This window comes from Acanthaster planci, linkage group LG01 (assembly GCF_054643075.1).
Source record: "Acanthaster planci isolate LZ-2023a linkage group LG01, COTS_SCS, whole genome shotgun sequence".
Classification (NCBI taxonomy): domain Eukaryota; kingdom Metazoa; phylum Echinodermata; class Asteroidea; order Valvatida; family Acanthasteridae; genus Acanthaster; species Acanthaster planci.
Genome location: NC_141777.1, coordinates 8,384,950 through 8,411,045, shown reverse-complemented (window position 1 = coordinate 8,411,045; position 26,096 = coordinate 8,384,950). Strand labels below are relative to the sequence as shown.

The 26,096-nt window shown below is 44.6% G+C and overlaps 3 protein-coding genes across 3 annotated transcripts; all 3 read left to right on the top strand.

Moving 5' to 3' along the window:
* Window positions 1-531: 531 nt before the first annotated feature.
* LOC147800302 (uncharacterized) lies at window positions 532-14,741 on the top strand. The gene is made up of 3 exons (XM_087138503.1): window positions 532-669; window positions 6,910-9,530; window positions 11,134-14,741. The coding sequence occupies exons 1-3, from the start codon at window positions 612-614 to the stop codon at window positions 11,530-11,532; spliced, it is 3,078 nt and encodes a 1,025-aa protein (XP_086994629.1). The 5' UTR covers window positions 532-611; the 3' UTR covers window positions 11,533-14,741.
* A 121-nt stretch (window positions 14,742-14,862) lies between these two features.
* LOC110979262 (QRFP-like peptide receptor) lies at window positions 14,863-23,107 on the top strand. The gene has a single exon (XM_087138520.1). It carries the CDS (start codon window positions 16,204-16,206, stop codon window positions 17,278-17,280), a length of 1,077 nt encoding a protein of 358 aa, XP_086994646.1. The 5' UTR covers window positions 14,863-16,203; the 3' UTR covers window positions 17,281-23,107.
* A 162-nt stretch (window positions 23,108-23,269) lies between these two features.
* Window positions 23,270-25,679, top strand: LOC147800301 (protein trapped in endoderm-1-like). The gene has a single exon (XM_087138512.1). It carries the CDS (start codon window positions 24,600-24,602, stop codon window positions 25,677-25,679), a length of 1,080 nt encoding a protein of 359 aa, XP_086994638.1. The 5' UTR covers window positions 23,270-24,599.
* Window positions 25,680-26,096: the final 417 nt, after the last annotated feature.

Below are 26,096 nucleotides of genomic sequence, written 5' to 3'. Positions count from 1 at the left end.
AATTGCCCACGTTATCAATATTCAGAGATAAATTATGACCCCGTGCAGATGGGGCAAAAAAATGAAAACATCTCGAACTCTCTATGGAGTTTTGACTCCGTCCGTTCAAAAAGATAGTGTGAATTCTTCGTGCATGCAGCCAATAATGTTACGAAAAAAGGCCTTCAAGGATTTTGTTTTACTTTCGTTTTTGGTTTGTTCTCGGGAGTTTTTTGTTTTGTTTTGTTTTTTGGTTTTTTTGGTGTGTATTTGCCCTTTCTTGTGCGAAGGAAAATGTTAGATTTTTTTCACGTAGAAAAATATAGCACGGCATTCCCTTTTTGCCAACTTTAAAGTTACATCGTAAAGAACAAATAACCATCAAGCGAGCACTGGAGGTTCATTCCTGATCAAAATTTCTCCACGCAGAATCTTGGCGAAGCCTCGTACACGAAGGAAAAAATCCATCCGGAAAGCGAGCCTCTTGACGTCATTGGAAAGGTTGGGGCAGCGGTTATAGGTGCGGTAATGGGGTCTGTGCGGCATGTCGTGGTTGAGGCTTTCGGTCTTGATAAAGCTCGTTATCGAATCGCGCGGCTCATTAGAAGGTTTTCTAGCCACGCCTGTGCATCATGGAGTTACGGGCCACGTTCCTCGTCGTTCTCTGTATGTTATCAGCCAGAGTCAGAGGTAGGTAATTATGTTGTAGCATGGAGGCGGGCAGATAGATCAGATGGAAGTGGTAAACTTGGGTGGATGGAGTGGTGACACTTTCCCGTTTTTCTTTAATTTTAAATTCTTTAATGGTGCTAAATACAAATTATTGCAAAGTACTAGTTCCCGAATTTGATAGAACAAAACAAGACAAAACAGAACCAGTGCCGAGATGATGGACAAAATCCCAATCACTCGAGTAAAGTCGTCACCGTTTTCAAGAAAAGCCACGAGTAGAGTTTGAAGAAAAAAATGGTTTCGAGAAGTTTCTCCTATTTCAAAACTGCAAATTAATATACTATCATGGAACGAGTTTATGCAATGAAAAATCCCCAAATGATTCTTTAAGAGATAAACCAAGTAATTAAAAATAAGCCGAATCAATTACAATTTTTTTTGTAGTGAAGATACGCGTCCGTTCGTGAAATCGAAAATTCACGTTTTCCCACATTTTGGCCCTTCTGTTCAATGTATTTGTCCATAGTGAAGGGGTACGCACGTACGTTACGTGCGCTCCGTTGTGAGTGTAAAACAAAGATGTGTGCCTCTTCGTGAAAATGAAAACCTCAGTTGACCTACTTTTCAGCCTTTCCAGTCCATAGGTTTTGCACGTGTTCGAGGGGGCGCCCGATTTATATCTCTTCGTGAACACGCAAAATGCTGTTGTCGAGATTTTGACCCCTAACATTTTGACGTTAATGATATTTGGCTTGAAGAAACATGTCACAAAGGTTAAGTACGATGTTTTAGAACAAGATAGTGACAACATCGAAATCGAAAAAACAAATACCATTTTCGAAAGTGTGGCTCTTCGTGAAACGGTGACGGACTGAGGGTAAAGGCATCTTTCTTTGTTAGGAGAATACATAGAGCAAATCTGTCACTTTCTGAAAAACAACGTGTAGAGAAAGTACCGTTGAATGGGGAATATTTCAATACCAATTGTCCGTGTAAATACGGCTTTATCAGGGAATCCTTTAAATAAGCCAGCCTAATGCTGCTTTGACTCCATTGTATTTGAAGTAGCAGCGCGGACGCGATTTGCTAGGAATTATACATAATGCTTTTAACGGAAACAGCGCGGTGTCAGCATAAATGGCCTTCTGGTTAAGCTCACTGTCAGTAGACTCTGCTGCAAGATGACTTGTTGGTGGGTTCGAATCCCGGGCGGATTTTTTTGGTTCTTTTAACGGACTCTTTGCCATAAGTGCGAATTTATAAATGATTTAATTTGCCGTCCTAAAATACCAACAGTACCTTAGCCAACCGGGTAAGCTCTTCTGCTGGGACTGTCCGCGAAGTCCAGGTGAGCGCCTTAGTACAGGTTCGAGACGTATGGCCGACTCGGCGGCCAAGGCTTAGGGGCCTGTCTCGTTTCCTCCCTTGCATGGTCGCTCGAATCCTTTTTAGGGTTAAATGGATGGGCAGGGAGGAAGTGTGGTGGGCCGGGAACCCCGAGACCCCAGAAGAGTCCTATATGGAAGCCGGTAACTGCGATTCGTAGCGAATTTCAGGAGTCCGTGCGCCTGAATGCTTGGTCAACACCGCATAACTTTTGGATTTTCTACCGCCCCACCTTTTTAATTAAATTTCGATTTAATTTTAATGTTTATGTTTTACATATACATGTTAATATATATTTTTTTGCGACCCACTTGCGCATGTAACAGGAAAAGTGGTCCGAAATCGAAACAGTTTGCCCATACACAATCAACTCTGTCAGGTTATCATAATCAAAACCATATACAAATTCAAATAAACTATAGCCCTGGCTAAACTCTTGAATAAATCCTTTGACTTCCACAACAGAGGAAGATTTCAGTAGTGGCGACTTCCTTTAAGTGATTTGTATGGAGGGAACAAGGAAAGCAACCCACAAATTGCCAAAATGGTGCCTCCCTTCTCATTACCCTCATGGGTGTATGATACACGAATTATCCTTTCCCACTTGATACGGGAAATAATGGCACACCGGCCCATATACGTCTGTAAATTGTCTGACTTGTTCCACTTGGAAACTATTGAAGCGAACCAAACTGTTACGCGTATGTCCACATGGCGTGCCAGTCTTACGAAAAATGAACGATAATTTCTAGAAAAAAAATATCGTGCTTGGTTTGATCATTTGCTCATTCAATCAAGAGGAAATTTCGCCGAAAAGGCCACGTATACGGGACAAGACAAACAACATCGTGAATTCGGGCGGTTCACTTGTTTCCCTGTCTCCTTTTCCCCAGACACATGTAAATAGACTGCAAACTATTACAATTTTATATTTTAATTATGCTACATTAAACTCTCTTTCACAAACTAATTCCATTTCAAAGAAAAAGGCCCTATCATTAACCACTTATCCTTCATACATGTTTTTTTTATTTCGATAAAATGTTTCCAATTCGCTTCTGACTCAAAGTTTTAAATTTGCATGAATGAAAAAAGCAAGATATAGGCCTATAAGGGCCGACCTCTTACAATCGGTTATATACGCGTGACTCCCCAGTTCCTTCTTTCTACCAAAAAGGATCCACATCGTCCAGTGATTTATTTCAATTACATTTCTTGTTTTCCTAATCAAATTAGCCTGACAAATAACTTCCTTTCAAAAACATGTAATGGCCTTAACTCAGTCCCAGGCATATTGACCAACACTCATCTTCCTTTTATCTGCCGTCGATCGATAATTACTTCATTTTGAAAAGGAAACTAAGTGAGATTTCTTGTCTCTGAAAGAACACACACTGGCTCTTTCCGAGATCACCATTTCCTACCGGTTCCTATAGCCGCACAAGAGGTAGCAGTGGAAAGTTTGATCATTTGGATAAATAGGTTTGATAACAGACGTTGGGCACAGAAATGTACCAGATTTCTCAATGGGAAAAAAACCGCGCATCTTTGTATTTTAACACCTGCAATTGTGGACCCTCCTGTTTTTCTGTTCCTCATCCCTCGCACCGTTCGTGAAACCTCTCAACATTTTGCCTTGTAGGACGTACATGCAGTCAGTCGTGGACCCTAAGTGCCCTCTTTTGTTTAGGGTCCACAAGTTGATTGCGCAAACAAAACTCTAAATCAAAGACGGTCAACGGCCAGGCCGATTGAAGAAGTAACTTTAGCCGATGTAATTTAAAATAAAAACCACTTTATTGACTTGATTATTTCACGTTTTCCCTTATGTTCTTGCCCTCCCAAACTCACAAATGTTCAGGCGCACAGCATGAGGTAATTTTAGAACTGATACCATGTAAATCACTGCCGACCGTACTGGACCTTCCGGGTTGAACCCAAATTACGAAACAATTGTTAACATTTCCAACCACAAATCTTGCGACGACTTCCAGCACATCCATAACGGGCAGAATACCACTTCGAATCCTCAGTCAAGTTCAGAAATAGTAACATAACCTGCACACCAAACTACTCGTCATATTTCGACCATTCGTCCAAAATTTTAAATTTCAAACACAGTGACATTGAACGCCTGGTGCGGCCTATGCCGAAGGCAAAATTTGCAATCGTGCCTCACCCGTGAATGATAATTGACGCGAATAATTCTCAGCACACGAATTCGGTGTAAGCTGGCACGAACTGTACAAGTGGGACCATTCGGAATGCATTTGACAAATGGCGAAACCTTGACTGTGTTTGTTTCTTAAAGAGCCACAGTGAAAAAAAAGCAGCAGCAAATCTGAAAGGACAGACAAACCGTAATTAAAGTGTAGCTCAACCGGAACGTCTGTCCAACCTTTTGTTTTCGTATCTCGTTCAGACCCATTTACCCATTTTGCTTCGTGCGTGACGGATATTGCCTAATGTGTGGAAACACCCCATACGAGCAAGCTGACGCTGCACCAAAAGTGCAGTTACAGTCGATATTTATCGCTCTTAACTAAAGTACAATGGCCCAGGGAGGGACAATTTTCCATGTATGTTGGCTGTCTAAAATTCCAAGACAATCGTGGACGTCAGGCCACGTGTTTACTACACAGTGAGTATTGCCCCCAGCTATGGCGGAAACGTATTGGCAGCCATAGCAAAAAAACGTTAAAAATTCATACCATTGCTGGGGGCTTTATTGATGCTTGCTGATCGCCTTACGGCTGAGTACATCACAGAGAACATGTAAACAGCGTTAAAAGCTCAAAAGTGAGCAGTGCGTCAGAAATCATCCCAGCAAACATGAGTGTACTGGTTCTATGCTAGTCTTGGTTCCAAGACCTTCCAGTAGTTATTCCGCGACACGAACCACACACGTACACTGTTGGAGGGCGCTATCACCACAGGTGATAGCGCCAGGCACAGCTGAGTGAGGTGACAGCGCCCTAGTACATACACGTATGTACATGTACAGTACGTGGGATGGTTCGCAGTGTCATGGAACAACTGGAAGGTCTTGGAACAAAGACTAGGTCTATAATTCGGCTTATCAGCTTGTCCTGGCAGTAAGATTTCACGGCACAAAACTAAGGGTGGATCCAGAACAAAATTTAACTCTAAAAAACAAAAACGGGTTATTTTTGCCCATCTCACAGCCGGGGGGGGGGGGAATCCGCCCCTCCAAAACTCAGCTGTGCCTGGCTCAATTTTTTTTTTAAAACTTGGCATGCATGTAAAATATTCCTTATGATTACAAATATATCGGACGTAGTTTTGTTATAGTGCGTGCCAGCCTGTGCGCATTTAGCACGGCAGTGGAAAAGTGTATTTTTTTTGGCTGACCCGTCTTGGAAAAATGCTTGCTGCGCAAGAACGGTATATCCGATTTTTACAAGTTTGGTGTCAGAATTTACCGCAACGAGTTACTCTAAATACCCCTAAAGGCTCAACTCCTGGAAAAAAATGCGCTGCGGTGATATTGGGAAAAATGTTGAGGGGGCGGGCGGATTCCGCCCCCGGCCCTTTTGAGATTAAGCGGGAGGCACTTTGTCCGGCCAAAGTTTTGAATGTCTTCACGTAAACTTCCAAACCTTTTCCTAGGGCGGGGGAGACGAACTTTGAGGGCATCTCATACCCTTGTGGAAGAAAGAGAAATGAAAATGTAAAATCACCTTTCATTAATTTGAAGATGTACAATATCGTGTAGAAGAAGGCCAATGTTGGCATGACCGCGGCAAACCGATTTCATGCTGTTAAAAAGGCCCAGTGAAGCTCTTCATCAGGTTCAGTTGCTGCATAATAAAGCACAAAATTCGGATGCTCGTAAATCACAATATAACCTTAATGTGTTCCAACTGTCGTAGAATTAAAAAAAAAATGATACCTTTACATTAATGATCGCGTATTAAATTCAACTTGTAATCCTGTCATGGTCTCTTCCCATCTCACTCACTTGATTCACGATTAAAATGACCCAACGTGGTGGCGGGATCGCTGTTGTAGCTGTTTTCCTTTCATTATCTCCAAGGTTTCTCCAGTGAAAGTCATGTAATCTGGTGCATCTTGAGCCCGAATGCAATTACGACCTTCGCTTTCTATTTAGTGAACGTTTTATTGATTACTGTTAAAGGAAGCCGTCGATTAAGGGGCGTCTATATGCCGCTGTCGCCGCTTGATTGGTCCCAACCCCAGGATTGTGCCTCGTTTGCAGAAAATGCTTCAGCAAAGAAAAAAAAATTAGCAGTGCGCTTGCGAAGCCACACTTGCCTGAAAGCGGTGAGGCCATAGCTTCATGGAGGGGGGGGTGTCCAAAAATTGGTTTGGGGATCGTGCGGGGGATTTCCATTTGATTCTTATGAGGTTTCAAGTTGGAAATGGAAGAGGGGACATTGCATGCAAGCGGGAAACGATGTCACATGCATGTACTGGAGGAAAACAACACATTTTTAACAGCCTTTAAAATTTTGAGGGAGGTGTGAAATAATATTTGTTATACAGTGAAAACGTCTTTGGGACATGTTGGTTGAGAACATCATGAACACCGTCCGGATAAAAGACGATTGAGTCGGATCAAGGGACCTTTACTTATGAAGCATACATGATTAGACTGCTAAAAAACATTAAAAACTAAAATATTGGTGGATTAATAATAGCATCAATAATTCGCTGACCCCACGCCGTAAAGGGCTTCGCGCTGCGCGCTCGCGGACCTTTTGCCATTGCTACTTTAGTTCACGCCCCCCCCTTGGAAAATCCAGGATCACACCCCCCGGAAAACTCTGGATCCGCCCCTGGTAAGGTACAAAGAACCCATTCCTCAAAACCAATTGATTATTTCTGCAGGTTTACAAATTCAACTCGGAAGCGTAAACGTCAGTTTGACCCCTGATGGATCCTGCTGCGGACCCTCAGCCCATCGATTCAACCGGCATTGCAAATGCGATCCCTTCTGCTCCGTTTATGGCGACTGCTGCCTGGATTATGCGCTCTTCTTTTACATCGACGACGAGACGCGGGCGACGGTGTCTGAAGCTGGGTCAAACTGCAGCGAAAGTTCGGCATCAGGAAACTGGACGTCACCGAGTGAGGGCGGTGCGGCAGGGAAGCTGTGCACCGTGTGGGAGTCGGACGAAGCGGGGGTCGTTGACGAGGCCGTGCGAGAGTACATCTGCCTACTGAGGGCGCTCTGGAGACCAGTAATACTCCGGCGCAGCACAAACCGGCGCTTCGTCCCGGCGCCGGCCATTGTAAGTCTAAGACACAAGAGAGTGTTACTTTTGGAAGACTGTGGGCAGGATGCTTCGTTGAGGGACACCGAGGCCTGCAAAATGAACCGCTCACTTGGGAGCATCCAAAACCTTCATGACGTCATATCACTCCTCCCAGTGACGGCCAGAGATGGTTTGCACTATAAGAACATACACTGCGCTAGTTGTCATGGTTACGACTCCCGAGATGCCACCTTCTGGTCTTTGGACCTATTGTGCCATCCTCCCGACCTTAATGTCACCGCCCTCTTTGTCAAGAACATCTCACGGGTGGCCGCCAACTGTTTGATTTCGCACCTTACTAAACCGAGAGAGATCCCGTGGACGACTGCAGAAACCCGCCCCGAACCGACCCGAGGATTTGAATGCGAGAAATCGCCCGAGAACGCTGACAATGCGGCCGCATGCCACGCCTACTCCTTGCCCTCCAACAACTACCCGAACCCTCACTGTGAAATATGCATCAGCACCAACCGCACCACGGGTAATGACAGCAGTGTCAGTGATGGACCCGAATGTAATAATTGGCTGTGTCAGGGCGGCCAACCAATCAGTGCGCTGTTCGACTTCTCTCCCGCGACGGGTTCAAGCCTGTCCATGCGCGGGAAGGAGACGGCGTTCATTGTGCCCGACTGCGACCGCGGCTACGCCTTCGACATTTCCACGGGGAGGTGCCGTGCCTTCCACTGCCCGTCCGGACAAACCCTTGCTGACGACGGCAAGACGTGTGCATCGCTTGGCAACCAGACCGACCAGTGCACGACCAGGACAGAAATCATGGGCGATGCTGGCTTCTTCGCCTGGAATTTCTCTGTCGAAAGTGATGTTTCTCCACATAATGCCAGCTGGAGAGAAATCGTGAACCACTTTCAACAGATGTTTGCTGGACAGGTCCAAGAATGGGGCCTGGAGGTCAACTCTTTAGGTCAATCAAGTGGTTATAATCATTGCTCCTCTTTGACACCTTACGCATACACCTTCACTTTCACAGGTCACCAAGCTAACACAACCGTAACCTCGTTCTCTAAGGCCACCTCAGAAGCTGTCAAAACTCGGTGCTGGAAGTTCGCAAACGTGACAGTCGCCATCTTGGAGTTGACAGTCAGGAATTTTGAATGGGAGCCCCTGACCAACGAATGTGCCATAAGGGGACGAGAAATTGAAGAGCACACCCCTGGAGAGACTGCCGAGTTGAGTGTTGACGGCGTCCCTTACGTTCGCATCACGGCAGATGACAACCAGACAGTGGCCTGTCCATCACTCGACACCTTTCAAGAACTTGTCCTGATATATGGGAGAGAATTCCCGACGGAACCGTCCGTTTTCTCGTGCAGAGCCAAACTTTATTGTCCCATCACCGTGCTGAATTCAAGCGAGCTCATTTGGCTCACCGACAACGGCACGAAGTTCGCCACACACGTGGCCAGCGGCCGTAATTTTTCTGCCGACAATTTCATTGAGATGACCGGCAGTGACATAGCCGTTTGCCGGCCTCCGCTGGTGACGAATGCCCCTGTCGGCCAAGCCCCAGTCCCCTCCACCGAGACGGTATTCTCCATTGTTGGAATCATGGTGTCGCAGGTTTTTCTGCTGCTCTCTCTCCTGAACTACTACATGTTCCCCGAACTCAGAAAGCTTCCTGGCAAAAATATGATCAGTTTCATCGTGGCCCTGTTCTCGTTGCAGCTGGCGTACCTGATTGGCCTAGGCTCACCGCTCTCCAAATACACTCTGACAACCAAAGCTTCCTGCCTCGCTTTCGCTGTCCTCACACATTACTTGTTACTGACAGTGTTCTTCTGGAGCAACGTCATCTCGCTGCATTTCGTGCGCACCTTCGGCGGCCGGCTTCGTCCCAGGTCCACCCGGTCAAGGCACGAACGCCGCGTCTTCCTGCTGTACTCTCTGTACGGCTGGGGCGCCCCCGCCGCTCTGGTTGGGACGGCCTGTGCCGTGCATTTCACGTCCGACGCCGGCGGTCCGCGGGATGGGGTCTTCGCCGCCGATTTGTGCCTGATCCCGGGCGGGATACTGTACTTCTTTGCCATCCCGTCCTCGGTCCTGCTGTGTCTCAACGTGGTGTTCTTCGTCGGCACTGTGGTTGGGATCAGGAGAACCAGGCGAGCTGCCAGCTTTGCGAGGAAGGAGAGGACAAGGCTGGAAACGATCAAGATGGACTTCAATCTTTGCCTCAAGGTACTGTATGAATGAATCAAGAGGATATTACTTTAGTACCGGACTGAAATAATATCAAAGTAATACCAGGTTCTGTAAATAAATTCTGAGTGTAAATAATGGTGATGCTAAAAGAAGATCAGGCGAAAAACCCAAAGGAACCGAAGGGCAGAATTTGCCTCTTTGACAATTTGTTACAATATCGTCTCAATAAAGTTTTTCACAACGAGCTTTCATTAGTTTAAAAGCAATGTTTTGCAGTTGGCGCCAATTTGCGTTCACATCGGATGTAAATTTCTGTTGACATCATGCCCATTTCCTGTGACAGGTGGACCCCAAAAATTATTTTCCTATTGAATAAATTACCATGATAACAAAACCGTATATCATACCGTATTGGATGGAATTGAAACTTAACAGATGTTATTGCGGGTTTCTGTTAATGGTGCTTTCAGCTACCCAAGCTATTTGCGCCAATAACTATACATTTATTCATAACCATTACTAATCAGCATCACGTACTACGGAGTTAGGAAGAAGGGCCAGTTTTAGAGGCAGGACGAAACTGGAGTAGACCTACCCGGAGAAAACCTGCGAGAGCGAGTATGCACTGGAAACCAAATGCACTACAGCCTGGGCCAAGCCGGGACTCGAACCCGGGCCTCATTGGTGTAAAACGACGAAAGAACCACTACGCTAACCGGCTCCCCCGCTTTACAGATGCACCCATGGCGAACGCTTTTGTAAATTTACGTTTTCAAAAGATCGACTGCGTAACAGCGGAGGCTGTGGGGCTGCATATTCTGCCACTCGGCTGTGAGATAAACCTTAAAAACTCAGTTTGAAAAATTCTCTTAAGGGCATGCGTGTATTTCGAAAAGGTTGGAATTCAACCCAATTCCTTTAATACGTGCGCACAAATTTGAGCCGTTTCTCTTCAGTTCAATTTGAACCTCGAAGAGGGTCAAATCTATTGCAGACTGAAATCCTCCGTAAAAATACAATTCCATGACAGATACTTTTTTCAGGGAAAAGGGTTTACCCCTAAGTCGTTTAACTACATAAAACATCGTTTCATAACTTGAGGAATAAAAACAAAATACCTGAACCAGAACGTTAGATTCGAAACGCAAGTTTCGGAGTGGGTAAATTTTGTAAAAATAATTGGGCACGGTGGAATGCCCAATTGACTTTGTTCTTGGTTGCAGTTCCTCAAAAATACTCCTAGCGGAGTTTTTACTGGAGGTGGTGAGGGTAGATTTCCGATGACTTTTTTGAAACAGAGCCGTCATAAATTTAACTGCGCCTGTTTGTGTAACTAGAGTAGGGTAGACTATTCCATGCTTTAATTGTACAGGAAAAGAATGAATTTTTGTCCACTTCTGAGTTTGTGATTGGCACAGTCATAAACTGAGTTGAGTGACCTAGTCTGCTCCTAGTGGGTTTTGGCTGGGTGTGGGCCTGATAATCTATGTTGGGATTTCCATGTAGCATTTTGTAGAAGCAAGTCAACGTGTGCTTCATGTCTGTCCAGGAGGACATTCAAATGAACTCAGGAGTTTGGTCACACTCACTTCCTTTTTGTAGGTGTTGGTCACACTTTCATAGTTTCCTTCCACTGCAGGTCTCCGTAGCCACTGGCATGTTATGGCTCGTACTGTTCATTCTGGGTAGCGTAAAGGTTGAAGGTATGTCCTACCTGTTAACCCTCGACTTCACTCTGCAAGGCCCCCTTGTGTTCTTCGCCTTCGCCTTCACCGGGAGAGTGCGCGGACTGTGGAGGAAGAAACTGTGCGCGGGCGCCGCCAAGGAATCGCAGCGGGCCAGCCAAGACCGCACCTGCGGCTCCGGGGGCACGAGGAGTACGACAGACGGACTGATGGGGGGAGACACCGTGGACGAAATCCATATCGTGAAGTTGCAACCTGTCCATAGTGATGAGAGTACATTCATCAACCCTCTGTACGGTATGGTAGACACCAAAGCTCAAATTCATGACTCCAACGGCAAAATGAACCTGTAGATAAGTGATGCAGTTTGTAGTTCGTAGAAGGCTTTTTCTCATGTGCGTACTGTAACGTTGGTGTCTACTGGATGCTTGTCCTCCTTGGTGAGCAACAAAGTCAACGGAACAACACTGGCTTTCCAAATCAAAAACAACTTAGGGGTTTTTATCTATTGATAAAACTTTCACGGCAAACCTCCAAGTCAACTACTGAGTTGAGGTACAGTGGACTTACAAATAAACGTACAAGAACGCAATTTACTTTACAAAACTGTAACAACTTTTACCTTGCCCTGGAACCTTGCCAAAACTTCCGGCGTAACTCAACAAAAGAGCTCAATAAAATTGTAGAAAGGTTTGCATGGCTGCCATCTTGTAACCCAGTGCTTTTGTTCTGCATGATATGCACAAAAGAGGTTTTTATGTGGAAGAAGAGAACTGCCCCGCATGATGGCTACCACGCAAAGCCTAGCTACCGCCAGTTGCCTGCATGTGCTCTAGAACATCGCGCACACAAATATCAAAATAACAAACCAAGCATGGTTACAAAACTTTCTTATTTTCAAAGAGAGACACTAGGACTTGACTAATTTGACTGAAATTCATTCTAAAGGTAGATTTTCAATAGTTGGTTTCTCTTGATCTCGGAACCAGAGTGTGGAAAATTGTAGTTGTTCATATTGCCGTTGGACGATGCTTTGGCTTGTTTGAGCTTGTCGCCTCATTAAAAAAAAAGACAATGGTCACAAGAGGGCGCTCTGCAGTCTAACCGTTAAACCCATACACTTTATTATAAACCCATAGGGGTGCAGTGTCCCAATTCAAGGAAAATTCTCCGCCTAGCGGAGGCGCACAAAAAGTACCCCCCAGAGATTGTTTCGAAAAGAGGGGTCTGTTTGGGCCAAGAAATGGTGGGATTGTGCCAGTATGGCCCAGGATTATCTCTGTAGATATAGGGGCACCCATGTGGGGGCAAAGCAGACAAAAATGGGACTGAAAATTAGTCAGAAGAGGCCGAGGAAGTCATTTGAAAAATGGCCGCTGGGAAGGCTTCGCAACATTCACTTTTGGGGGTGAGTTTGTTTTGGGCGGATAATTAAAAAATTCATTGGTTAACCTACTAACAATTGAAAATCAAATGAAATCTGAAGGACCAAACAACACATTGATTTTTGTTTGAGAGGCCTCAGGGACTTCAGTTGCCTGCCATGGGGCTCCAAACTTGGTTGATTTTACACTATTTTCAATGGAGCTTGAATGGCTGCAGTGCACCCATAGACGGAAAGCTCCTATTCAAAACAACAGTGGGGTACCATAGCCGAGACGGCACCCGACTTAATCAAGAAGGTCGACTTCGGGCGGCCTGTTCTTGACACGGGTTTCTTGTTCTCGCGCTTGAACGGCGGGAACACGACTCAAGAACACTGTTCTTGGAACAGGATCACACACTACCTCCTCGGCAAGGTTTTACAGTAACACACGGAAAAATTCGGGATATTTTGATTTCTGAACACCTGAAAAAGTAGAGAGATTGCTTCGTAAGCCACAAACAATGGGAAGTTTTAAAAATTAACATTAATTATTTTCCTAACACAGAAATGAATGTTCCAGTTTAAATAGAAAAGAATTCAGCCAATCCAAACAATCTCAAATAACGTAAATGGCCGCCGCCATGTTGCATGTTGCTTGTCACCAGCTGCCAGCAATAACTGGTTGTTTGTTCCCGGCGTTCGAGCGGCCGACCCACGACAACAAATCGAGCTGTTTGTGAACATACGAGAACAAGCCGCTCGAACTCAGCCTAAGTGAAACTGAACGAAACGTTTGAACGATTTCCAAAATTTCAAAAACGGTTTTAGTCAAAGTGACCATGGCGGCTAGTGGACCTAAGGCATCTCTTGAAATAATCGGTATTTTTGGTTTTGGGAAGCAGACTGAATTATAGGTGTTTGAGTCCTAGGGCCAATCCAGGAGCGGGGAGGGTGGGAGGCAATGGGGGCCATGCCGTCCAATAAAAAACGATGAGGATTTAAAAAAAAATAATAATCAGAGTGAAAATATTAAGTGTCTAAACTGGAGGTTGTTTTGTAAGGACAGAGCCATTTTGTTCGTGAAATTGTTCGTTGCTTACTTGTTTTGCTCCCCCCCCCAAAAAAAAATCGGGTCTGGATCCGGGTCTGTGTACCACCGTTGTTAGTGACTGGTCTCCTCAATGTTCACTCCCAAGCCCTGTCTACACAGGGTTTCGTTCGTTGGGATTTCCTTTCCTTGAACTGCCCTTCTCCAGTGTTGTAGTACTCGTACTCAGTACTAGTACTCGAGTACTACTCGAGTACAATTTTCAGATTACTCTAGTCTTATACTTGTACTCGAATATCCAAGTACTCGTACTCGAACAACAGTTCTTGTACTCGAGCTGCAAAATATTCGGAATAAAATTGTACTCAAGCATCGAGGTTCTCGTACTCGATTAACAGTATTCGATGAAAAATCCTTTAAATCCCGCAACAGCCATTGTACAACGATACAAGAAAACCAATTCTTGCAGACCGATATTCGGTACAGTCTGATAAACACAAGGCCTACGCATTTGCCATCTTAGCCAATTTACGAACGCGGCGTGGAACGCCAATGTATTCCTAGTCTTGGTTCCAAGACCCTCCTGTTTATTCGGCGACACGAACATCACCAGACGTAGCGGCCGGAAGGGGCACTGCCACTGTGTATGGCCTTGTAAAGTACACGTACCGCAGTGTCCAGGACTAGTAACACTCAGTTTAGTTGTAGTTAGCCTAGTTCCCGGACCTGACATAGAATCTAGAAAATAGGAAAACAAGGACATAGGCATATTAAGTCTGGAAAGCAGACTTCACCCGTTGTGAGTGCATAAAATAACACGAGTCGGAGTCGTACATGTACATTGTACCAATCATAACTTCATTGTGTAATTTTTTTTGGAATGTTATTTACATGTTTTTTGGTTGGACATGACTGTCACCCAGAGTTTTGGCTGGTAACCCTTTGTTTTTGAGCAAGTGTTTTGGGCATTTCAGCAGAGTTTGTACTTGTACTCGTAATTAGAATTACCCGTACTCATGCTCGGAGGTACAAGTACTCATGCTCGGAGGTACAATTACTCACACTCGGAGGTACAAGTACTCGTACTCATACTCGGAGGTACAAAAACTCGTACTCATACTCAGAGGTAGAAGTACTCATACTCAGAGGTACAAGTACTCGTAGGTACAAGTACTCGTACTCGGAGGTACAAGTACTCGTACTCGGAGGTACAAGTACTCGTACTCGGAGCTACAAGTACTCGTACTCGGAGCTACAAGTACTCGTACTCGGAGCTACAAGTACTCGTACTCGGAGCTACAAGTACTCGTACTCGGAGCTACAAGTACTCGTACTCGGAGCTACAAGTACTCGTACTCGGAGCTACAAGTACTTGTACGATCTTAAGGTGAATCTTCAGCACCAGTGGAACATGGCAATAGGTGCGAACGATCGTGACATTTGTATAAGTGATCCGTCTTTCTTGTTAGAAAACCTTGTCTCCTGATGTTATACCTGTGGTCAAGAATTGCCCGTTTTGCGTTTTGAAAAGAATTAGTCAGATCCATCTTACATATGATTTTCACGATTTGTATCTGGCATTGTGAGGGCGCTGTTCATTCATAGAGCTATATTAAATTATTAAATTGCAGAAATTTAGAATTCATGCGTGTTTATGTACAGCATAACAAATATAAGAACTGGGTCTACTCAAATTGTCCATCTTAGTTTGTGCACAAAACATGGATGTGCCCAGCAGGCTTCACCTTGCACAGCAATTAATCAGCGCTCTAGTAATAAATTATGCAGTCGTGAATTTCTTGCTGAACCATGACATGATGAACTACCGTACACAGCCAGCACCAATAGGCACTATTGGGACGGTGCTTTACCGAGTTTCATCAGCGAACAATGGTGGAGTCTGAAATGCTAAAGGTGATAAAGCTCGCTTGGTTTGCTGGCGATATCGTTGTTGGCAGTGATGTATGGCGGTGTGAAAGGGATTATTGAATCACAGGGTTACGCTGCCAACAAAATTGGAACTAATGACGTGCGCACAAACGTCGCTCAGCGCGAAGCGATTCTAAAAAAGTGTGAATTTAGCAGCCACTGAAGGTAATTTTGTGAAACCACGCGGCAACGTCAAAGGAGGACTTCCTCTCTGGCAAGAGACACTGTTAATATAAAAGGGGTCTTGCGTATACCCTGGCTTGACAGCAACACTGCCTCTGATGTACCGTCAACTGGAGCGTACCCAGCAAATACTTGCCCCGGAAGAGGAGATCAGAAATTGGAAGTGTAACTTTCGTCTTTTGTGCGACGTGGTATACTGAAATGCTGGATGTTTGCAAACTTCGAGTGCTATCTTTCCCTTTCGTCTTGTGATGTTTGTATCCTGCCCAACGCGCTATTTCACTAGAAGTGTCCACATAGCAAAAGTCTGCGCCCGTTTACAGTGTCTTTCATCTAATTGGGTACCACCAGACAATCTGCCCGCCATTATCCGTTCTTTTCATTCCGAGGCTAAGATAAAGTCTATAGGCGTACGGTAAGTTCCTGTTTAAGTTGAATGTAACTCATCAACGTTCCAAAACCAGAGTGTATCGTTCACCTCCACCCTGCAGAGTAAGCATGGCGGCAGAGTCCGGAGTAGGTGGGATTTCAATCGATGATAATGGTACGATATCCAACTCAAGGAGGGAAGGAGAGGAAGGAGACGTGTTTGTTGAGATGCACCCTGTCTGGATCGCCTTCATGTGCGTTTTTTACATCGTGGTGGGATTCTGCGGCGTCTTTGGCAATTGCATAGCCTTGGTCGCCCTGGCCGCCACCCCAAAGCTCCGTAACACCTGCACGGCGCTCATCGGTAACCTCTGCGCGACCGACCTGATCACCGCCATCCAGCTGCTCTTCCTGATGACTCCGACGCAGCTGAATAAGGGTTTCCCCGAGAACTGGGCCCTGTGCAAGTTCATGGTGTACCTACCGACCACGACCTATAGCGTGTCGCTCACCACACTCATGTTCATCGCTGTCAACAGGTATTTACTGATCACGCGGCCACGGACCTGCTTCAGGACCTGCTGTGGTAGCAAACAGGTGGCCGTACACATTGCTTTGATCTGGTTCATCAATTTTGTGGTCGTCGTGTTATCAGCTTTTACAGGCGTTAGCCCTGCAGTATACGACCGCGAAGGGCAGGGCTGCTACGCTGAAACTAACTGGTGGCTCGGGACCATCACGCTGTCCTTCTATGTGGTCATTCCCGCTTTCGTAGTCGTGCCGTTACTTTACGGGTTGACCGTGTACGCCGTAAGAGCCAGTCACCGGCGGGTGCACGCCCGAAACACAACCGGCGAGCATGCATCGGCGGCCCTGTCGGTTCAGGGCAGCGACACCAGGGTTATCCCGTCGTTATCCAACAACCAGAACGTTACGGCCCCGCATCCCCACCAAATCAGCAAGCGAGAGATCAACTTCACCAAGGTCCCCATCCTGATTTTCACCGTCTTTGCCGTCTGTTGGATGCCGCAGCTTATCTACCACATTGGAAGCCGCTTCGTGAAGGTGTCTGTCTATTACCGCAAGGTGGCATTGCTGTTCATCTGGGCCAACTCGGCCATCAATCCGTATCTATATGCGTGGACCAACCGGAATTTTAGGCAGGCATACAAGAGGATCCTGAAAAATTGTAAGAGGAGACCCTAAACTCTAGGTTTGTTGTAGACTCAGACGATCTAATTTATATGCAGTTTGAGGTATAGGTCCTTACAGGAGACAGAAATGGTTAGCATGCTTTAAGAACTTGAAAGGTATTACACGGTATAAAAATAATATCCTACTCAGCCGGTACTTCGCACCCTATTACTAAGTCCTGAACTTCATTTTGAACAAGCAATGGCTTGCAGAAGAATAAAGGGACATTTTCCAATGCAAGGCTTCATAAACATACACCAGTTTTGCTCTCAAATCCCTTTCCAAAGTAAAGCTGAAATATACGGTGACGTAAAGTAGGGATTAGGATAAGTTAACGAGGAAGCTATACAGTGTCGGATGACTTACAGCTTCATATTAAGAAAGCAGAACACAAGTGTTTGAGCACACATACGGAATAGGTATGCACGAACTCCACCGATATATACGCCAAGAACTTAACAGCATCAATTCCGAACAAATGTTTCGTCATTTCTGGTATAGAGATTCATATGAGACACTCAGATTTAATAATCCTAAAAAAAACACTGTAACTCCGTCCATACTGTCCAGTTAACTTTGCCAGGCTTGTTCTTTCACTAACCTCGTATTTTGGCACACTGTGTTGGACTCGAAAAAGGACTTCATTGCTTCACATATTGTACACAACAACATTCTCACTCCGGTCAATTTTGACGGAACTCAAACTGCCTTGGTAACAAACGGATGATAATTGTTGCAATCCAGACTAACATCAATGTAAGGCTAAGACCCCGCGCCCCATATAGAGCGCCAAAGTGACTACGTCACACGCACACTTATGTGTGTAAAAGGTAGCAGCGAGAGTACCAGCGCGTGAACCAACGCGCGCTTACTTCATTCGTTTGTAGGGCATCTACTGGTTCTAAATGACGTCACATTCGGTACTCTCTGGCCGAGTTCGGGCGGCTTGTTCCCGTATGTTCCCGAACAGTTCGATTTCTTGTTCGCCGGTCGGCCGCTCGAACGCCGGGAACAAACAACTGGTTAATATCGCTGGTCGTTAGTGACAAGCAAGATTCAACATGGCGGCGTCCATGTAGGCTACGTTATTCGAGAGTTAATGTCTGGATGGGCTGAATTTTTTTCTATGTAAACAGGAACATTCATTTCTGTGTTACGGAAAATAATTATTGTTAATGTTGCAAAACTTCCCATTTTCTATGGCTTTGGGAGCCATCTCTCTACTTTTGCAGCTGTTCAAAAAGTCAGAATCTCACGAGTTTTCCGTGTAACCCTGACGAGGAGGTGGTGTGTGATCCTCTTCCGAGAACAGCGTTCTTGAGTCATGTTCCCGCCGTTCGAGCGCGAGAACAAGAAACCCGTGTCAAGAACAGGCCGCCCGAACTCGACCTATAAGTCTAAGCTCGTAGCAAAAATAAAATTCAGAAAAAGGAAAGAAGCGAAAAATCTCTTGAGGTTAATATACTATACGGGTAGGGTCCTCTTTGGTATGTGTTTTACAGTCAAAGTAAAGTGTACTGTTTTGCACTTCAAAGGTCCCAGTATCATGGGGAACTTTGTTTAGGATCCGTCTGTATACGTTCTTTGTGCTTATACCGATCAAACGTACTATGAAGAATCCAATTCACTGTCGTGATCGAGGGTTTCATGTTTTAAACATTTCACGGTGAAGATTTTTTGCCGTTCTTGTACTGCAATGTGAATCTGAGGTTATTGAACAGTGATTGCATTAGTGTATCTGAGCTTGAAGTTGTGCACCATATTGACTGCACATTTAAACAAAGTATTCTGTTCTTATAGTGAAGCCTAGCCTGCAATCCAATTTTTTTTCTTAGTTTCCTTTAAATAATCTCTCTAGACCCTCTTCCCCCCTTAGCGCGTTTAAAGTTAAACGAATTTTTAAAATGGCTTATTTCCTTGTTGGCTACGTTCTTCGTTCTGTTTTTTTTTTTCGGGGAAGGGAGCATACGCGGAACTCAGTCTCTTCTTATGAACGGTTTGTATACTGTGAGAATGGTGAGAGCAGACTCACGGATGGCCCCTTAGCCTAAAAATAGAAGAGATATAAATGTGTCAGCACGGTGTGTTTGCATTCACTGATGTACGCGCCACTGCCTACCACACGCCCCCGCAAAAAATTATACCCATGGACCCAACTTCTTGTATCTCCTTGTGTCAGCACAAAAGCGGAAAAAATTAATGTCCGGCACTGAAATAAAAGCTCGGTGTTTACTCTACGCTTTAGGCTCCGAGATTAAAAATAACATATAAAAGCGACTCCATATTAAAATGGAGTCGAGTCATAAATGGCACGTGAAATGGTGTGCTTTATAAAGCAATTTGCAGGATCCACGTGAGCCAGTGCCATGCCTCGCGCTCTATTTTTTTTTTCATTCTGAAAATGCTGTATTATCAATAATGCATTTCCACCGTGCTCAGTAATTCGAAACTACCTTAAACAACCGAGCCTTGATTTGAAGTCTGATAAATGAAACTGATTAATATTTTCGTGATCTTTTGAAGTTTGACTATCCTAAAGATATGGTGTCTTGTCGGAGGGATAAGAGCGAAGTTCCAAAGGAACTCTTGTTGTCGAGTATGTCACTGTTCTGCAATGCTTGCAAAGATCATGCAGATAATGTCGTTCATCTGAAATCCTTGGGAGGCACTTGTCGCAAGCGGATTATTAGCAGAGCAGGATTTATGACCTTCGCCAATAACCGGGCACCTGGGAAGGAATATGCACATAAAGCGACCCTACATTAAATCGCTCACATCAAAGCGCAATTTATGGTGATGAATATGTGGCGCTTGCCGATTGTGTGCGGTTAGGTCCAGGTCATGGTTGGGGTGAGTGGGGGGACGGGGTAAAATGGATTTTGCTGTCCAGAATTGACTGTCCAATTTTTAGTCTGGAGTATTACCATGTTTGGACAGCCTATTACGTGACAATCTCGTGCAATCTGACCAATCACAAGGCTTGTTCAAGCAGCCTGCAACGGGTTGCATGGGTGTTTCTGGGTTACAAGGTGCTTTTCTTACACGTTGCAGCATATGGAGCAAAAAAATTTCAATTACAAAAATTGGATTGACTGTGCACAAAAAAAACCTGACTTCAAATAAAAAGTAAAAATTCTAAAACACGTTTGTACCAATGGGATTAAAAATTTGTCGTTGCCAACTTGAGTTATTCAAAATTGAATTTTGACAAAAATTACTTGCAGTATAGGAAAGGTCACTGTGCTCATATGTGGTAATACTCTAGACTGATTTTTCATCGTTGAACGAATGCTCAACCCCCCACCAAAAAAGGGGGTGGCAGCACCGTTTGTAAAATGTTGGCTCTTTCAATCACTCGAAAACAAAAACAAAAAAAGGAAAAACCAAACCAAAATACGAACAAACCCAACCAACCAACCAACCGAACAAACAAAACCATAAAGAGCAAAGAAAGATTAGTTATGTGTCTTCTGGATGGGCAACGTACCCCCCCCCGCTTGATACACCAGTCTTACGATGCCAATGTGGGAACTGATTTGGGAGATTTCAGTTGCCGGCATGATTGACGTTTTTCAAAGTGACTTTGTGATAAATTCTGTAGGCGTTGCTTTATGTTTAAACAATTACGCCGTGATCGGCAGAGCGTGCACCAAACCTAACTGATAGCCGTACGGATTGCGTCAAAAGTGAGGGGTGAATGAGGGGAAGCGTTCGCACAGTTTGTCAGCAGTGATCACTGTAGCTTTGCACTGGAGATTTTGTTGTTCTGAACTTCGACGAAAAAATCCTAGAATGCTGAGAAGCAGTAACTGCAAAATTGAGATATTGAGCTTTCCGCGGTAGCGTCGTCACTGATATTCTTCACATTATAATCTGCATAACCCGTTACTTTTTTCAAAATAATTTGAAGTCTTGAAGTAAAAGAATACCGTTTGTCTAACTTTTCAGAAATTGTAAATTATGCAGATCAGTTTTGCACAGTGAAATTTCTAAATGGCTACAAAGCTCATTTCCTGAGACGATGTTATGAGCTTTTTTAACAGGGATAAAAAAGGACATATTGAACAATACCCGAGTATTGCATCTGGTATAAAACCCAAACCCATTGTAGACATACATGTACATGCTCACGTTTGTTATCAGTAGACCTTTCTATATGAATATAATTCTAAAACGGAGGTTATTTCATTAAGAATTTCAGTAAAATAGTAAAACTAGCAGTGTGAAAACGAACTAGATGAGGACATGGCATGTAAATTCAATCATCGTGTGCGCACGTAGTTGTTATGGGCTTCAGAACTGCCACGCGTGGTCCATCGTTTCACTAAATTTTATCTATTATATGAGTGTGAACACACTAATCCAGTGTCGTGAAAATCGCGCACATTTGCTCTCTGTTAGTTGTAGTTAAGCTGGCGACTGATGTCGACACCAAAGTTCTTTGCTATAGACCTTGAGTATAAGGGCATAAAAACTTAACACCAGAAAATGCATGATTTGTTTCCTGAGTACCACACCTGGAAATGTTTATGAAAAAAAATTAGGGATTGATAAAAGAAGAAAAATGTGCGTTTCAATGAGCGATATAAATATGGATGAGCAATATGTAAGCTTCCGAACTGTTTTGTCATGACCAGGAGGCAAAACAAAATTATGAAAATTTATACAATACCTACATGAATCCCTGCATATCATCTGATTGGTGGATAATTAAATTATTTGTTCAACATGTATCATTCCACTGCGTACCGTTGAATAGAACTTCATTTCACTTGCCTGGTTAACGCCCTAATTTCCTATGTATATTTCACTCCCAATAAGGAAGAGCTTAAATAATGTAGGGAGGGAACCAGTCTAACTTTACACGGAACTATCAATGGGTGGTGATTCAGACACAAATCATTTTTGACGTTGTTATCTGACGTAATGCGCGAGGACCGTTAAGACTGTGTCTGTGAACAGAAGAACAGAAGAAGATTTATGCAGGTTTCATGAATGTTTCACATTAACATTCGCATGTTCCCATAAATATTCATCTATCACTTCATGAAATTATTCTTGCCATTGCACTCATGATAATTTATTTTCTTTAAATAATACCTGATACAGTATACCTTAAATTAAATGTTGTGTTGCCTGTGAAAAAGTATCAGAACTTAACCTGACGTCTCGTTCAATCTTACATGCTCGTATATACTTGTATATATCTTATTTGGAGATCGTTTAAAACCAAAAATGAATGAGTAACAGGAGCCTTCATTCAGTCACCTCATGAAATTATGACTACCATTGCAGTCACGAGAAATCATAATTTTGTACATTACATCCCGTATGATAATGCTGCTGTTTGAGTTTGATGCCCAGATTTCCACAAAGGACATAATGGGCTCCAGAGGTCGCTATTTGGTCTAACCATTCAGAGCATAGTGCTGCGACATGAGTGTCTCAGTTGTTGGAACCAAAATGGTGGATTATGCGTCAGTGCACGAGGACAATTTTGTTCACAGGAGCTGCACGCTGTACTACCCAGATAATGAACAGCCATTTTGGATCGAAAGACTGAGGTTCAGTGTTGTATTCGAGTCCATCACAAGTCCCTTCACAAGTACCTTCACAAGGACAGTCATAAGTAAAGATGAACAATGACAAAGGAATGCTTTTGTCACACTTCATTTGAATAGCTTGTGAATTGGCTTAAGACTGGATGACTTATGATGGACTCGAATACAACACTGCTGAAGTTTGTGCTACCCCATTCAGAGCTGTATATAAACCCGTAGACATCTTACAAGCGTACACCGTACCGCCCTAGAAAATTCAGTAGATTGGATTGTTTACTTTTCATAGTTTTTAATTTGTATATAAAAATTTGCGTATCCACGTATTTCCAGCAGTGAACACAAGCCATCATGCTATGAGCATGCATCATTGGCCTCACCAAAGACTAAATGCCATTTTGTAGGAAACGCACAAAAGAGCGCAATCCGAGACAGAGTGTTCCTTTAAAGTAAAGATGCCCGCGCATGGCAAGCTCTTAATTGGCTCTGAACCGATCGACTATTCGAAATTGTATCAGAAGACTTCGCAAAAGAAAGAAAAGGGCTGGTAGGCAGTGATTCATGTGTCTGGCATGATGCATGCACCGAAATTTGGGTGCACATGTACACAAAAGATCCAGCGAGAGTTCGAAGCTTCCACCAGCACCAATTTAAACACTGTGAAAGGAAGAAATGAAACCAACACGAGATTTCAATGTACCCCGTCCCAAACTTGTACATGTATTCTTATTCCAAATGTTGCCATGTTTTGTTTACTGAGTTCAAGGGTTACTTAAATGCAGATTTTTCGATGGCCACGGAGCCGATCGAGCTAACGGAGTTGCACTACTACTATCTAGGAGGCCTAGATATATAGGCCCTATATCGTGTAGTTGAATTGGTCACCAGTTGGAGATGTTTAAACACACTTCTCCCATGACGTCATAAACAACAGCAGCAATCGCTAGGACAACAGGACACCAAGAAAAGCATTGAAACACCGAGTGTCATCACCAAACAATGGTGTAGTTTAAAAATGTCAATGGTCATGAACCTTGCACGCGTCAGATGATCGACGTCCTCAGTGCTCGTAGATTCCTCCCCTCGACTGAGTTTGATTGGCTGGGAATGTCAGGGCTGTGATGATGGGCGGTGCTACTTAAGGATGATTGAATCATTGACTGCACTGCCAAGAACATGAAGCACGCACGAGCGGAGCTCAACAACAAGCGACTTTCAGTGATTACGAAACCAGCAGCCACGCGCTGATGGTAAGTTTCTGAAACCACGCGTCAGCCTGGAATTTAGGCAACTTCCTCGCTGGCAGGGGGAGCTCTTCCCACAAATGGGCCTGGCGTACGTGTGCTGCAGAGTGAAACTGTGGTGGGCCGAGGTTTCGTCGTGCAGTTCTGCCTCCCATGTAGCGTCGACTTTAGGTGCACACCGAGCAACATTTGCTCGGAGAGAGGGATTTGCAAACCCCAAGTGTAACGTTCGACTTTGAAGAGACTGGGGAGGGGGGGGCAAAGCCCACTCACTTTGTCGAGTGATGTCAATATCCTTTGACGTTTCTGCGTAAAACAAAAAATATATATTTAGCATGTAATCAGGTAATTTGCCAACTACCAGCAGCACTTCTTTATTGGGAAAAAGACGAAAAAAAAATCTGCTCGGAGCGTGTGGTTTTACTCCCCAAAAGACGGAGGTAAAATCCTTACCGCAGGATTCTGCAAACTTTAATGTCAACCATGGACGTTTCAACAGAGTGTAACGTCTAACTCCGACAGTGTAAACATGGAAGCAGCATATGTTACGGATGACAACGGTTCAACATCCAACTCAACGGAGGAGGGTGAGGAAGGAGACGTGTTTGTGGAGATGCATCCTGTCTGGATCGCCTTCATGTGCGTCTTTTACATTGTGGTGGGATTCTTCGGAGTCTTTGGCAACTGCATAGCCTTGGTCGCCTTGGCCACCACTCCGAAGCTCCGTAACACCTGCACGGCGCTCATCGGTAACCTCTGCGCGACCGACCTGATCACCGCCATCCAGCTGCTCTTCCTGATGACTCCGACGCAGCTGAATAAGGGTTTCCCCGAGAACTGGGCCCTGTGCAAATTCATGATGTACCTACCGACCACGACCTATAGCGTGTCGCTCACCACACTCATGTTCATCGCTGTTAACAGGTATTTACTGATCACGCGGCCACGGACCTGCTTCAGGACCTGCTGTGGTAGCAAACAGGTGGTCGTACACATCGCTTTGATCTGGTTCATCAATTTTGTGGTCGTCGTCCTACCGGCTATTACAGGCGCGAGCCCTGTAGTATACGACCGCGAAGGGCAGGGCTGCCACGCCGAAAGCAACTGGATGCTCGGGACAATCATGCTGTCTTTCTACGTCGTCATTCCAGCTTTTGTCGTCGTGCCGTTACTTTACGGGTTGACTGTGTGTGCTGTGAAGGCCAGTCACCGGCGGGTGCACGCCCGAAACACAACCAGCGAGCATCTGTCAGCGGCCCCAACGGGGCAGAACGGCGATTGCAGCGTCATCTCCACGGTGTCCAATTCCTTGAACAACCAGAACGATACTGCCCCGCATCCCCACGCCATCAGCAAGCGAGAGATCAACTTTACCAAAGTCCCCATCTTGATCTTCATCGTCTTTGCCGTCTGTTGGACGCCGCAGCTAATCCAACACGTATGTAGCCTTTTCATTAAGTCTGTCTATTACCGCAAGGTAGCCTCGCTGTTCATCTGGGCCAACTCGGCCATCAATCCGTATCTATATGCGTGGTCCAACCGGAATTTTAGGCAGGCATACAAGAGGATCCTGAAGAACTTAAAATCAGATTGTAAGAGAAGACTCTAACATAGTGAGTGACAAAATCAAAGGTTTTTTTAGTAACTCAGGAGAGCCAATGTAAATCCTTACAGAGGACAGTACGTGCCTGCCAAGCTGCGAGAATTCACACGGAGATTGATTACAAGGTACAAAAATCCCTGTGCCATACGAACTTCGGTTGGCCGTACTTAAGTAATTACAAAGAAGGAAGCTAGTGAATATAAAGTGACGTTTTCCAGTGCAATGTCAGATCATTTTTGTCAGTCAAATCCCTTTCCGAGTCTCAACGTAAAGCTGCAATAGAAGACGAAGAAACAGGAACCATGAAGGCCAAAGTATCAAGACAGTTAATAATTGGCTGAGGTACACTCAGGAAGAAATACAAGTGTTTGAGTGCACAGATGCAATGACTAGGCAAGGAATATTCAGATAGTTGTGAAAGAA